The sequence below is a fragment of the Cryptotermes secundus genome, unplaced genomic scaffold (assembly GCF_002891405.2).
Source record: "Cryptotermes secundus unplaced genomic scaffold, Csec_1.0 scaffold1251, whole genome shotgun sequence".
In the NCBI taxonomy this organism is placed as follows: Eukaryota; Metazoa; Arthropoda; class Insecta; order Blattodea; family Kalotermitidae; genus Cryptotermes; species Cryptotermes secundus.
Window position 1 is genome coordinate 684,145 of NW_019721527.1, and position 16,475 is coordinate 700,619.

The 16,475-nt window shown below is 41.1% G+C and overlaps 1 protein-coding gene across 7 annotated transcripts in view; it reads left to right on the plus strand.

Annotated features, from left to right (window-relative positions):
- Positions 1-15,840, plus strand: part of LOC111875561 (transcription initiation factor TFIID subunit 1) — a 59,187-nt gene extending 43,347 nt beyond the window's left edge. For all 7 annotated transcript variants that reach the window (XM_023871895.2, XM_023871900.2, XM_023871896.2 and 4 more), the window contains exons 23-29: positions 5,211-5,355; positions 5,902-6,195; positions 7,985-8,127; positions 10,891-11,040; positions 11,453-11,591; positions 13,441-13,602; positions 15,485-15,840. In XM_023871895.2, coding sequence (XP_023727663.1) covers positions 5,211-5,355; positions 5,902-6,195; positions 7,985-8,127; positions 10,891-11,040; positions 11,453-11,591; positions 13,441-13,602; positions 15,485-15,720 — 1,269 coding nt within the window. In that variant the 3' untranslated portion in view covers positions 15,721-15,840. The remainder of the gene's footprint in view (positions 1-5,210; positions 5,356-5,901; positions 6,196-7,984; positions 8,128-10,890; positions 11,041-11,452; positions 11,592-13,440; positions 13,603-15,484) is intronic.
- Positions 15,841-16,475: the final 635 nt, after the last annotated feature.

Below are 16,475 nucleotides of genomic sequence, written 5' to 3' on the forward strand. Positions count from 1 at the left end.
ACTGGATTGATCAGGCTCAGGATAGGGACCAATAAAGGACTTTGTGAAATGATTAATTAGAAACTAGGGGCCAAAAATTAGATGATCACAAATACAAGAATATGCTGAACTTCATGGGTGTGATAGCACTGCCAAAATAAAACTGCGGGTTGAAGAACTGTTGAACACACCGGTTTAAATAGGATCTCTGTATGTCAATTTTGAATGTGGCCAGGTTTTGGATCTGAGTGAATTTGGGGATATTGCAGTGGGTATTTGGTACTATGTTAAATTTTGGAAGATGGAATACTATGAAAATTTATGAGATCTGACAGTAAAGTTCGCCAACTCACCACCGTATGCTTGCCATGGCAGCAATGGACAAAAACCTCAGTATGGTTTGATGACATTGACATATCAGTGTTTCACAGATGTGTTGTTAGTCTGTGGCAGTCTCTTTCTGAGTGACATCTATTATTGTCTGATTATGTTCTGGTGTGCTGTCATGAGGATGTTGGAACAAACATTAAATTTCTTGTTAAACTTGGCAAGAGTGGAAGCAATATCAGAGAGATGTTACTGCAAGTTTACAGCGATAATGCTATGAAGAAAACAGCAGTTTACAAGTAGGTGACACATTTTTCTGAAGGAAGAGAAAGTGTCACTGACAGAGAGATCAGGATGGCTAGAAATGAACAGAACTGAAGAAAACGTTGCAAAAGTTTGTCAAATTGTGCGTGAAAATCATCAGCTGACTGTCAGGAGCATAGCAGAGCAAGGGAGCATCAACAGAGAAACAGTTAGGAAAATCTTAACTGAAGATCCTGTCATGAGGAAGGTGTATGCAAAAATGGTCCAATAGGACCTGCTTACATGGAGGTTTTAGCTAGTAATATTCTTGGGGGTAAAGGGCGGCCGGCGCATAGGGCTGACAACCTTGCCGCCATCTATGAGCCGATTGTCTAGAAAATGTGGGAACCTCAACATCTCTCAACCCTATGGGCCTCCATGGCCTGTTACAGGGATACCTTTACTTACTTTTTACAAATAACTGTGCTGGAACACCCTCCCTGTTCACTGGCTCTAGCTCCCAATTACTTTTTTCTGTTCCAAAAGAGAAAGGAAATATTGAAAGGAAGGCATTTTGATGAAATTTATGACATCAGGAGTAATATGATGGCAGCTCTGAAGGCCATTCCAGAAAACCAGTTCCAAAATTGTTTTGAAGGATGAACTAGGTGCTGGCATCAGTGCATAGCTTCCCAAGGGGACCACAGTGATATTCAGCAATGAGGTATGTAGCACTTTTACCATGATGGGGTTGCAAACTTTATTGTCAGACCATGTATGTGTCTGGAACCACTCGAGGATGTAGAAGAGGTTTCAGGATTAATAATTTTCATTGAAGACTTGATGATTATGAACTGAGATAAGATTGAACAAGGTCAGACCGAAATGCAAGGGAGAGTCAGTAAACAGGATACAAATGGAAGTAAAACAGCTGTAATGGACATAATAGGTTTTCTATATACACTCAACTCTCTATTATCCGGGATAATGGTGGGGATGGAAATCACGATTAATCGAAAACCCGGTTAAGACAAATTTTATTAAAAGTAGTACTGTAATACTGTACCTTCATAATACTATAGGCCTACCTGTATTTAAATTTGTTCAACCTCATTTTTATGTCAACTCATGGCCTATTTAATACTTTTTTTACATTACACTGAAGTGAAGTATGAATTTGTTATTTCAATCACAGTGTTCAACAACATCCGACACTTTTTACGAATATTCACACTTAACGCTTAAAAAATTTAATATTGTCGTTTGCTTTTTCGTGGCATTTTCCTTTTTAAGGATATCCATACGAAGCCTACGTAATATTAGCTTGTCACTTAAACTGTTCTCTTCACTCTCAAGATATTGTAGTAAGGATTCCAAATGATTAAGAGCAGCACCATGTGATATTTTCTTACTAGCAGCACTGTCCACCTCTTCCTCATTCTCACTTTCTTCCCGCTCTTCTGGCTGCATCCCCATTGAACTTACGATTTCATCACTGCTTAACATTTCAAAGCCTGGCTCACACGAGTTTCTGTTGAATACTTAACACAACACGCTTCCTTTTACACCCTGACATTTTGCTAACATACTTGAAAAGCGATACAAAGAGACTAACTTGGGTGATGTATCTGTCCTTGAAACTTTCCACAAATCCTTGCATTCTTTCACCCCTACCCTAGAACATTGTGTTAGCATAAGGGACCAAAAAATGCAGGGCTTGGTTCACACTAGTGCAAAAATAGTGTTACAACTCACCATGTGAAAGAAAAGTGAATGAATATTAAACAACATATACGCCTCAAAAAAGCCCCGGTAGCCCCGGTTAAGCTGCAAACCGGTTTATCCGCCCCCGGATAATCAAGAGTTGAATGTATATCACTACAGTCCATTCGCGGAGACGAGACAGTTAGCGTAAACAAAGCAAGCCCCGCGTCGCCACAGCTGACAGCAAGGAGTGGATAAAGCGCACAGTTACTTCAGTGTACTCACTGCATTCGGACGCACGTTAACCTGCATTCAGACTGAAGAGTGAACTTTGGATGCCCCTGCAAGGGTACATGCATCACGTGATAACTGCATGATTTCATTCAAAGAGGGAAGGAGGTACCGCGTGCATTTGTTTACGAGGACTCTCTCATCTCCGCGAATGGACTATAGGTAGTAGTACAGTCCAGCTCCATGGCAGAGTAGGTAGCAGATGCACATGTACATGCACATGTTCAGAGGCTGGTTTCAGTAGTCAAAGTAGCAACTGTGCTTGTGGTGTATACTACCGAAGAGCAGCGTTCTGTCATGCATATTCTGTGGGCAAAAGGACTAAGTGTAAAGGATATTTATAAAGAAATGTTTCCTGTTTATGATGGGAATTTTTTTTCGACTAAAGAGGTTCACATCTGGATGGTAAACATTTTGCTGATGAAATAGAGGTTGAAATGGAAATGTGGAAGTGGCTGAGACAACAGTCAAAAAGAATTTTACGAAGGGGGACCCAAAAATAACTGGAAACGACCTGTTGCATGCACATGCGTTGTAGTTACGAGTTGTGCTGCTAAGTGGTATTAGCTGGGGGTCTCCCGCGACTGTTAGTAAGCTGGCGTCAGTCTGAGTTAAGTGGTTTGTCTGTGGTGTTCTGTTGTGTGTGTTCCTGTTTCAACCCTTTGGCGATTAGTCAGATGGCCGACCAGAAGGAACAAAGAGTGTGCGTGAAATTGATGAAGATCGTCGAAAGACCATTGACCAACTTTCTGAGGAAACGAACATCTCATGGAGCACAGTCCAGCGAATTTTAACCGAAGGTTTGCACATGAAACGGGTGTCTGCAAAATTTGTTCCTCGCTTGCTCGGAGATGACCAAAGAGAAAACCGCGTGAATGTTTGCCGCGACTTGAAGAGTGAAGTGCAGTTTTCCCTAACAGAAAGCAAAATTTCACGCACACTCTTTGTTCCTTCTGGTCGGCCATCTCACTAATCGCCAAAGGGTTGAAACAGGAACGCACACAACAGAGCACCACAGACAAACCAGTTAACTCAGACTGACGCCAGCTCACTAACAGTCGCGGGAGACCCCCAGCTAACACCACCTAGCAGCACAACTCGTAACTACAAAGCATGCACGCGCAACAGGGCGTTTCCAGTTATTTTTGGGTCCCCCTTCGTATGCTGCGGGTTTCAATGCATTGGTGTAGCGATGGGACAAATCTTTAAATGGATATGATTTTGAGACAGTCTACATACACAACAGTGAGGTTAGAAAGTAAACAAGGCAGATACTCCCATGCCAACATCTGCTCAGTTTTGTTGTTAATGACTTCGCTACGTGTTTCGACCCTTACCTGGGTAATCCTCACACATGCATGAATACTTGGTGTCTGTTTCTGAGTTGTGGCATTTATTCAGTATGAATTCATATTGTATCTACATTGTCCTGATAATACACTTATTTAATTAAAATAATTATAACTCGACATGAAAATAATATTGAATAGGTAACAGATTGGAACATGTAAGACTGAAATTGTCGTTAAAATTCCTGGGTAATATGACTAAAAATGCACTTTGTTATTTGAAATAGTTGTAACTTGACATAAGAATATTGAACAAGTGGCAAATTAAAACATGTAAAATTGAAATTGCTGTTAAAATTCCTACTCAATATAACTCATAATTGTCAGTATTATGCATCTAAGTTCTTGTAACCACTATATATCTTAATGCATAATGATACTTTACGTTATAATGTGTCACAGTATTAATATTGTGACGTGGGGAACTGCGGCTTGAGATCTTTCGTGGCTTTCTAGGTCATGTTGCGTTTAGGAAGTTTCTTATTAAACATGTGAAGGCAGATCTTGTTGTTCCACATATCCTTCTCATGTTCTATGTATATGGCTGAAATGTTAAAGTTTTTGATGTGGTGTATAGATGCAGTTCCTGTGGTGTGACCCATTTACTAACTCTGCCTTATATATTGAGGTTTTATAACACTGTATTTTAGCCTGGTATGTGGATACCAATGCTTCAGGGATTCACTGCAACTAAGGATGGAGGCAGTAAGCTCTTCCAGAATGTTTATACCCACCTGCCAGCTGCATCAGATTCCAGATGACCACAGTATGAGTGTGCCATGAAACCCTGAGATCCTACATACATCAGACAGGAGTGATCATCTTCCCTCTGTTTAGTGCCAATTCCTTTTTGACAAAGGAACTAGAATCTTGGTGGGTAACTGGCTAACTGAACTGTTTCCACAGTTGTCTCCAGTTCATGTAAGCAGGTACTGGAATATCTTCGAATAGATAATGGCCCCCTTCTTTTCATATTCTTCCCCAACATCATATACTTTCTCATTTGACAAACCACTGTTAAATAAAGGAAGGGCCATCATACTTTTTCTGACAGTAAGCAGTGGTATGCAATACTGGCACATTTCTTTTAAAAACATTATTAAAAATAAATTAATAGTGTTTTGGAGAAAGAAAGATACATTCAGTGCTTCTGGTATGGAATGTAAAATGCAGTATATAGCTTGTCATCCCTCACACACATACTGCCACTTTAGTTCCCAGAAAAATGCAAAGGAGCAGTTGTACTACCTATGAGTGTTTCTGAGGCCCGTAAGCTGTAGCCTTTCATTGTATGTACACATTTCTCTTCTGTCACAGGCTGTTCCCGATTATCATAAAATAGTAACCCGTCCAATGGATCTTCAGAGCATCAGAGAGAATCTCAGGCAGAAGAAATACCAAAGCCGGGAAGAATTTCTTTCAGATGTTAATCAGATAGTTGAAAACTCCACCTTGTACAATGGTAAGAAGGTTGGTGCATATACGTGGGTTACTTCAAAAGTCATGGCAACCAATTTTTCCGAAATTTTGAAAGCTCCGACCGGAATTTCAAAATTTGCCGCTGAGAGACAGCAACGTCTGATTTCTAATGATGCCGCTAGATGATAGTGTCATCACCCAGCAACAAAATAACTGATGGAAGGAGTGTTTTCTGTGTAGTCTCTGCTGAGGCTATATAATGAGGATCAGCTTACATTATGACATAGTCTTGAGACAGCAGTTAGGAAAGTAGGATGTTGGTGTGGTATGGCTGCCAGCCAGCAAAGGTGTGAGCCCAAGAACAGAGAAACATCCATTGTTGGAAGACATTACCCAGCATCATAGTGAAAATCATGATGGAGAACACTGGTCTTTGTGTGATAGTGATTTGTAAAGTGTAGTCACAAGTTGTTTTAAGAATCTAGTAAATCCAATTACCAATCCAAACCCTATCAATAGTCACTTAGAACACATGAGAATACAGTATTATGAAACAGCATGCCAGAATTTGAATCATCTTTCTTTGCAGGTGCTAAGAGCTCATTGACAGTGGCTGCCCAGAGAATGTGGACACTATGTGTGGAGAGGCTGGCAGACAAGGAGGAGCGTCTGATGAGGCTCGAGAAGGCCATCAACCCGTTGCTAGATGATAATGATCAGGTGGCCCTCTCTTTCATACTTGACAATGTTGTCAATAACAAATTGAAGGGAATGTCAGAATCATGGCCGTTTGTGAAACCAGTGAACAAGAAGTTAGTCAAGGACTACTACAATGTTGTCAAGTATCCCATGGATCTGGAAACCATTGCCAAGAAAGTTTCCTGTGAGTGCATACATATTTCTCTCTTATGATTCACAAGTGTTGTGGAAGAAAAAAATTTTTTCTTGTAGTCAGTGACCAAGGTTTATGCCCCGCACTAAATGTCAAACTCTGCGCTTCATTGAAGATGTGGGACTGTTAGGGAGCTAACTAAAAGTGGATGCACGAGGGTGAGTCAAATGAAAACCATAATTTTTTTTTAAATTTAATTTACTGAATGAAAGCAGTACACAACTATATCATTTTCCTACATAGTCTCCATTTTGTTCAATACAGGCACTCCAGCTTTTACAAAGCATATGGATTCCTCTAGAAAAAAAATTCTTGTGGTTGTCTGCACAACCACTTATGTACCATCTGCTGTACCTCTTCATCAGAACGGAACTTATTTCCTCTCATCGCCTCTTTGAGTGGCCCAAACATGCTGTAATCACTTGGGGCTAGGTCTGGTGAGTATGGCGGATGTGGAAGACACTCAAAGTGCAAGTCTTGGATTGTTGCAACTGTTGCACGGGCAGTATGGGGCCAAGCACTGACATGTAGCATAAGGACACCTCTAGTCAAAAGTCCACGTCACTTTGATCTGACTGCAGGTCGAAGATGATTTGTCAAGAGATCTCAATATGAGGCACTGGTGATAGTGTTCCCCCAAGGCGTGTAGTGCTCCAAGAGTAAGCCTCATTTGTCCTGAAAGAGAGTCAGCATAATCTTCCCTGCAGATGGCTGTGTTTGGAACTTGTTGGGTTTTGGTGATGAGGAATGACGCCATTCCTTGCTTGTTCTCTTTGTTTCCGGTTGGTGGTAGTGCACCAAAATTTCATCCGGTAATGATTCTTGAAAGGAAGCCATCGCCTTCTGCTTCAAGGTGCCGCAGAAGTTCTTCACAGGCGTCAACATGTCGTTTCAATTCTGGAGTCAGCTGCCATGGTACCCACCTTGCAGACACTTTGTGAAACTGGAGCACATCATGAATGATGTGGTGTGCTGATCCATAACTTGTGTTAAGAATTTCAGCTATTTCATCCACTGACACTCGGCGATTCTCCATCACTAGGGCTTCAACTGCTACAACAGACTCAGGGGTCACAACTCTGTGAGCCACCTGACCCAGGAGAGGAGTGTCTGCCACAGACGTCACACCATTTCTGAATTTCCTACTCCACTCGTGCACTTGCTGCTGTGACAAGTATGCATCACCATACTGAACCTTCATCTGTTGATGAACTTCAGTTGGTTTCACACCTTCACTGATCTAAAAACGAATTACAGAACGTTGCTCTTCTTTTGTGCATGTACATAGTGGAGCAGCCATCTTCAAACTGGCACTGTGATGGCATTCTGTTTTGTCTGCATTATACTGCCACCTACAGGATAATCTTTATATCACTGGTAACATGTCTACCAACTTATAGGGTAATGGTATGATATTTTGAATTTTTATCTCAGTTTTACAGTTTTCATTTGACTCACCTGTGTACAATAGACCATAGATGGTCACAGTGTAACGGCTGGTTTGGCCCACTACTTATTCATTTAAATGTGGCTAAAATTATCTTGTAGTTTAGTAACACACGATTTTGAACCTGTGTGGGTTACAGGTTCAGTTCTGATATCTTCAAGCATAATTTCCATTTTGTAGCAGTTAATGGATGAAGACTGCAATGTTTTCTTTCCTCCCACAGTTTTCCCTTTTTGCCATCATTTGAACGTAGTCCTTTATTGTTTGCAGAGACTGTATGCATAAGTATGTCAGGATATTGCACCATATTTATTGGACTGTGAACTCTTTCAGCACACAAGTATCACAACCGCTATGAGTTTCTGGCAGACATTGAACGTATACTGGAGAACTGTATTCTGTATAATGGAAAGGACTCTACTTACACACAAAAGGCTGAGAAAATGGTGAACGTCTGCCGCACAACATTAGAAGAGGTACATTTCCAAAAGTTCTTGTGTAGATCAGGAATCTGTTTTATGTGTGTATTACATTCATGCTGGATTTGAGGTTCTTGCAGCAGTGACTATGAAGGGTTCTTCCCTCTGAAATATAACATCACATAGTCTGGTAAAAATCAATAGATATTTTGGAGCAATATATCTCTCCAATCTTGATGGTCGAACAGTAAGTGAAGCAATAAACCACCATGAAGCAGGTAGCAATCAGAGTCAAGAGAGAACTCAATATTTATAGTTCATTTAACAACACTGTCAATAGCGAGAGTTTAAGGTGTCGAGTGATGGGATGATTAATGCGTAACAAATTGTAAACGATGTAAGAAGTGGCTGTGGCTTAATTTGGGGTACCGTTTGTGTGGATGGGCTAAGAGAAATTACAAAAAATTGCTGTCAGGATAGCTGGTGTGCAGGTAGAGATTTTTACCTGGGTCCTCATGGATAGGAAGCAGGAGTGCTGCCAGGGACTATGCTACCATTGGACTGTAGCATTCAGTTACCAGAACTGTGCTGCCACTGGACTGTGGCTTTCAGTTACCAGAATTGTGCTGTGCTGCCACTGGACTGTGGCATTCAGTTACCAGAACTGTGCTGCCATTAGACTGTGGGGTTCATTTACCAGAATTGTGCTGTGCTGCCACTGGACTGTAGCATTCAGTTACCAGAACTGTGCTGCCACTGGACTGTAGCATTCAGTTATCAGAACTGTGCTGCTACAGGACTGTGGTATTTAGTTACCAGAACTATGCTGCCACTAGACTGTGGCATTCAGTTACCAGAACTGTGCTGCAACTGGATTATGGCATCCAGTTACCAGAACTGTGCTGCCAGGCATTGGCATTCCATTACCAGAATTCTGCTGCCATGGACTGTGGCATTCGGTCTCCAGAACTGTGTCCCAATACAGCATTTGCACCATCTGCCTGGGCTGGTGCCCATAATGGACATTAAGTGGCAGAATTTTAAGATACATGGGCAATGTTTGGGCATTGTTTAAATGAAGCAAAAATGTGGAATGCTAAAAGTAGTGGTCATATCTGTAACAGTCAAACAGATACAGTTGAATGATACCATAACTCTATAAAACTTTATCTGCCTATCTTTTCTCATCTTGTTATTTGCTTTATGTAAACGCTTAAATAAACTTTTTTTACTTGTTAATGACCACTGCCTCTGTGGTCTAGTGGTCAGAGTTCCTGGCTACAGATCCAGAGGTCCCGGGTTCGATTCTCAGCGCTGCTGGATTTTCTGAGAAGTAGTGGGTCTGGAATGGGGTTCACTCAGCCTCATGAGGATAATTGAGGAGCTGCTTGAATGGAAAAATAGTGGCCATGGGAATTCATTGCATTGACCACGTGACACCCTCTATCCGCTAAAGTTGGCACTAACTTTGCCAACAAGCAGCGGTCCCTTGGTCGGTATAGTTCACTTGCAAACAAAGCCATGGAGTTTGTTTTATCTTGTTAATGCTCATCAGAATGAAAGAAAACAATTTCATAGATAGGATTTAACTGGTAAAATATTTTATGCTGTGTAGAGCCTTATTGAGAAGCTAACCATTTCCCATCTTTTATTGAACCTCAGGGTTCACTACTATGTACATCAGAACCCACTACTGGCCCATATTCTGAGCCAGATGAATCCAGTCCACATCCTCCCATCATACTTATTTAATATCTATTTTAATATCATCCTCATCTATGCCTAAGTTTCCAAGTGGTCTCTTTTCTTCAGTCCTGGCCATTGGTCATCCAAATAATATTTGGTATAATGTTTTCTTTTACTTTGTGACCTACTGGTGAATTCTCATTATATTTGTTATGTATTACTAAACATTTCTGTAATACCAGCAGGGTTCTGCATGTCACAGTTTGAGAACAATACTGCTAGTGCAATCAATATCTGCAGGTACACTGCATTTTATAAGACAGCAGGCTACATCTTTGTTACTGAAAGAAAATTAATTAATAATGAAAAAAGTACAAATTGCACCAATAACAGATTTCAAGTAGTAGTTCTGATAAGATCCTAAAATGTATCATAAAGTTTATTCCATTTTGTTTATTTATGGTTTGTTTAAGAATGCTGTCAGTAGCTGAATTATATAACTGTCATCAATAGGAAAATTTGTGAATCATGAATTGTATTTATATTGAAGAAAGTGTTTTGTCACCTAATTAGAGGTACTATCCTTACGCTTGCCTGGGGGGATTGAGAAAAATACAGAATACCTTAGTCACGATAACTGATCTTCAGACAGATTTGAATCTGAGACCTCCTGAATCAGCAGAGGTACCACCCATTTGACAACAGTGTCCTGCAAGATAAATCCAGAATTAGATAAATAGAAAGGTTTTTAATAACTAAGAACATATTCTGAAGAGTTCTGTATCTTGGATATGATGCCATTAAATCAATTTACATTTTGCTTGCTGCCTGCTTCATGCTGGTTTCATGCTTGGCTTATTATTTAACTGTGAAGATGAAGGTGACACTTTCCTCTGAAATATCAGATGTTATATCCAAGAAGGTAAAACTATTCACAACCACTGGAGTGAGAACCTCAAATCCTAGAAGAACAAATTATGTTGAATACCAAAAATAGTCCAAGGAGAACCATTACTGGGACGTATGCTGATATAGAGTCATGTGAATATTTGTACTACATGAATTGCTAACCTTTTCTGCACTCATTATGACATGCACTGATTGTTGAATTGGTAATACTGGGCACTCTTTCAGTATGGAGACCACCTGACACAGCTGGAGAGGAGTATCTCGCTTGTACAGGAACGTGCTCTCGAACAAGCCGAGATTGATTCCATTGGAACTTGGCTCGGAGGTGAAGAAGAGAATTATACCATTGTGGAGACAGACCATCTTCGAGAGGGGGTAAGTGAACCATTACACAACTGATAATCATATGTATGCATGTATAGGTCACACGTGTTTATAATAGTTGATCTGATACATTGAATTTTCTGTAAGAATATCTGTTATGGATCTGCAAAAAGAAATCTGAGTGATGTATATGTACACAAATTATTCCCTGAATATGGGACATAACAAAAGCTGTTGAGATGAAATGATGAATTTTCAAACCTAGACATCACTCCTTTTCATGGGTGTGTGTTTGTTAGGAGCAAGACTAGAAACAGAATGCAGCCTTTGCTAAAGCAAGCGGTCTGGATGGGGCTCACATTATGTGTGTCAGACAAACAGTGCACTCATGTGACCTCTTTGTGAAATATAAAGACTGAAGTAGGAACATTATGAATGACTTCTCATGTGCCGCCTCTTACAGAGCCAGGCCAGTTCACCGGACAATATGTATGGCAAGTCCCACCTCGATGACTTTGACTTCGTGGATGTAGAGGGAGACATGGAGGCAGAGATGGCACAGAGAACGTCTAGGCAGAGGAAGAAAGATGTCTTGGCTGAAGGTTAGTTGCAGTTATACAGTTAGCATTACTCAGCAAACCGACTTGTCTATGAAGAGTAGAAAAATCTTTGAATTTATTCGCTAACATTCCACTTGCTCTTTTTTTAGCCTGTTTTCCTTATTTTAAAAACATAAAAGTAGGTTCATGAGATCACCTTGCTGTCTGTATGTGTATCCCTCACCATGAACTTTTGAATGCCTTAACCAATTTTTATGAGTCTTGGTATGTATGAGGGGCAGTCAAATGAAAAAAGGTCAGAAGCCAAAACATGTTAAAGAACATTTCTTACCTCAAAAGTAATCCCCAAAACTGTGAAAACATATATCCCACTGGAGATAAGATGGTCAATCCCATCCTTGAAAAAGCTTGTGGGCTGTCTACGGAACCACATCTTTACCCAGCCACACACGTCTTCGTCCGATGCAAACCGATGTCCACGAATGTCTGTCTTCAGGTCTCCAAAAATGTGAAGCTCACATGGGGAGAGATCTGGGCTGTAAGGGGGGATGTTGAAGCACTTCCAAACCAAATCTCTGTAGCGTATCCCTCACAGAGTTGGCAGTGTGGGGGCGCGCATTATCATGAAGAAGGATAATGCCGTTCGATAGCATTCCAGGGCGTTTTGACTTTATGGCACGTCTCAGTTTCTGCAAAGTGTCTTCATAGCGCTGTGCACTGATTGTGGCCCCATGCTCGAGAAATTCGACAAGCAGAGGGCCCTTGCAGTTGCAGAAGAACATCATCACTTTACTGTACCTTGTGTGTATGGCTTTGGATTTCTTCAGTGGGGGAGAATTCACATGTTTCCACTGTTGGCTCTGCCGTTTGCTCTCAGGTTCAAAATGGTGGCATCAAGTTTCGTCCCCAGTGGCAATATGGGACAGAAAAGCATGCTCTTCCTCGTGGTATTGTTGCAAGTGACCCAGTGATGCAGCCATTCTCTGAGTCTTCTGATCCTCCGTTGAGTTGATGTGGAACCCACTATGTGCAGATTTTGCGGTACAGTAGGTGTTTTGTCACAATGGCATGTATGGAACTGTGACTTATTCCCATCAAGAGACTAATTTCTTCTACGATGATCCATCGGTTTGCCCAGATATGACCATCCCACGCAGTAATAACATCAGGAGTTATGACATGATGAGCCTGTCCTGGGTGAGCATCATCTTGCAGTGACACACGTCCCTCTCGGAATCTCTTATGCCATGCCAGCACATGCGAATGTGACATGCTGTGTTCGCCGTAAACAACGGACATACATTTCAGACAGACATCTCACATAAATGGAAGACTAGAGACTGATGGTGTTTGAGAACAAGGGGCTGAAGAGAATATTTGGACCTAAGATGGAGAAAATGATAGGAGGATGGAAAAAATTTCATAATGAGGAGCTTCAGAATTTGTATTGCTTGCCAATTATTATTAGAATGATCAAATGATGACATGGACATGGCATGTAACATACATGGGAGAACACAAATGCATACACAGTTTTGGTAGGAAAACCTAACCATAGATGAGAGGATAATATTAAAGTGATCTTTAAGAAATTGGGTGGTAGGGTGCAGACTGGATTCATCCAGTTCAAGACAGGGACCAGTGATGGACTCTTATGAACACAGTAATAAACAAAATGCTGAAATTTTGACTAGCGGAGCAACCGTTAGGTTCCTCAGAAGGACTTGGCATATGGAGTTATTTAGTTAGTGGGTAGACGTGGTTTCTCTTATGGAGAAATGTCTGGCAAATAGAATTTCTGTTTGACTGGTAAACTGAGCCGATATTTGCCAGCCCCTGCCGACGACCATGAGATATCTGAAAGGTGTAATTGTTTCCTTTGACTTCACAGATTTGCAGTTCTCCAGTGAGGAGGAAGGGGATGACATAGCACTATCTGAAGGTGACCCTGATGCCTTGCCCGATGATGACAGTCAGCAGGCAGCTGAGGCTATGGTTCAGTTGGGAAACATTGGCTATTACCCTCCAGCATCAAGCGTCACAAATGAACAAGGTATCCACAGGCATATTGGCTGATACACCAGTTTCTAAAAGCACTCAAAAGAATATTCATATTTGTAAATCATAACATGTCACTGAAACATTGGATTAGAGAATGAGGTGGCTGTTCTAGTGGTACCAGGCTCTTATTCAGGAAGTACTTGGATGGCTTGAGGTTTTCCGTGGCTTTCCTCACTCCTCACGCAAATGCTGAGATAATACCTCAATTAGGCCATGACTGGTTGCTTCCAAATCCTATACAGTTCATAAACCTATCATCTTAACATTCAGCGCCATATAGTCTAGCTACTGACTCATACTCTTTTGTGGGCGCTACAGTCCATGAGGAATCTTGACCTCTGTTACAATTGCTCTCCATTGGTCCTGATTCTATGACTTTCATCTTCATTTCATTTTCATCTGAATCCAACCAGCGTATTTGTCGAGTACCCTCTAGTTTATATTGAGTTAACTTCCTGCTACTGACAGCACCATCAAATAATTCACAAAGAAAATATAAGATTAACATCGAAGTTGCTGCATGAAGCAAGATTTCTCACGTGCCACATATAAATGTGATACATTGAAAGTTCATTAGCAGGTAAAATGAGTTTGAAAAGGTAGACACCAGGTTGACCATACAAGGAGTTGAAAATATGACTTAACCTTAGATGTACTACTTGCTTATATTCAACGCCAAGCACCCACCCTAGGATATGATTCTGAGATCCATCCATCCGTCATCCTACAACCCTATCTTCTCTCAAGCAGCTGATTTCCATGAAGTGTCTCCATAGAACCTTCGCAGAAGTTTGACAGAACATTTTTATGTGAAGGGTTGTTTGCCCTCTGTTCATTTCCTAAACAGCAACTTCCCTCCATCCACAACCTGAAGATGGACGGAATGGGTTCCAGATATGGAGAGAAGGGGCAATTAATTATATTCAACAGCCAACAGGTGGCAATGCATGGCAAGAGATGTATAAGCAGTAGTGAAGTGTATTTCCAAGTCTGTCCTACCCAAATGTTGCCACCCACTACTTAAAGCAGGGTTGCTTCTTTTCTCTGCCATAAATGTTCTTTAGTTCATGATACTGTCAGTATCTGAGCGTGTGTACCATCAAATGACAGGTAAAGGATAAAGTTGTCACTGTGCTTAACTAATTAAGCACTATGGCATGAAGACATATGGGGGAGTGGATGTGTAGATCCACGTTTTCTTGACCTTGGCACTAGTTAGTGGTGAGTGGTCAGCATCATGCCCCTGCCACTTCACCCCGATACCCATTGGATAGGAGGCTTGGTGGGCCCCAGAGCCAGTCTGGATGACATGGAGAAGAGAAGATGCTTGACCCTACTGGGACTCAAACTCTGACCCTCAGTTGTCTAGCCCGTAGCCAGTTGCTATACCAACTGCACTATCCAAACTCCTATCAAATTGTTGGATGAATGTTAAATAATGTATTGGGAAAGATCTGGAAATAAACAGTCACGGCATAATCAAGGTACTATCCTTGAATTTGCTTGGAGAGGGCCGATGAAAACCATGAAACGCCTCAGTCAGAATAGCCATTGTCCTGGCCAAGATTTGAACTGAGTACCTCCAAAATACAAGTCTAATGCAATACCACTAGACCAACCCACTTTGAAGGCATGTCTCACTTATGGATCAGGAACCAGCTGGTGGGATGTCTTGTTACTGTCAAAGTAATGCATAAGCAGTGGCATACTGATGTTCAAATTATCAGGCACCACGAAATGGACAGGGCTTCACTGTGTGGCTTTTATACAGCAGAACAGTACCTGACAGGCCCACCAGTTGTTAGAAACTAAGATTTTAAGTTGGCAGGAAATTTAACTCGGGTATCCAATTGTGTTTGTTACTTACACAACAGAGGAAAGTATGGATGTGGATCCGAACTATGATCCATCGGACTTCCTGCTCCATCATGGGCTTCCTCAGCAATGTGCCGCACAACTGTCGGGACAGGTGTCTGTTCACGACAAAATACACGATGACCTTGAAGTGAGCGAGTCTGATGATGAGATGAGTGCAGCTGCTGCAAGCGTGAATGAGTCCACAAAGCGAGAGGCAGATGAGGATGATGATGGTGGAGACCTCTGGTTCTGAGGCTGTCTTACTCTTTGTTATTTTTTATTTTATCTTTGTCTTGTACATAACAGATTTATGATTATTATATTTGGAATAAATAGTAGTATAATAAACATACTAGCAATTAATCACAATTAATTCAAAGGGGAGCTTGAATTTAAAGTACATCAGGTTACACAGAAGGTAATTCTGCTGCAAAATGACATTCCAAGCAGGCAGGGCAGGACCAAGTACTTGCTGCTACAAGCTACAAGTCATGTGGGCAGATACAGCAATGAGTGTTCAATGCTATCTTGCTTATCTTGACACACCTTTTCACTTAATCCGGTTTCCTTTCTTAAAAACTATGATTGTACTTAAATACATATTACAAATTAATGAAACATAAGCTATCACAATTAGGAACAGTAATACAGCATCCTAATTAGGACTTTGAAAACTTTGCCTTTAACTTCACATGTATTATCCTACTTTCCTAAAATAGGCTTATGCAATCTCCATCCTGTGTGTCTGTGTAACCGCCATATCGACTTCTGAATGCCTGAGCCCATCTCAAGATCATGCTTCATAACTCCTCCTACTATCGCTGGAATGTAACAGCTCAGTTAAGTGTATCCCTCCATTCAACTCCACATACACATTCCCAGAATGAACTGTTGGAGGCATCGTTTTCTATGCAGTCTGTGTCATATCAAAGGAAAGTATGTGAACAGTTCTTCTCAGAACTTCTTAAATAAAAAAATTATGCCAAAGTATTGAAAAATCACACTGGA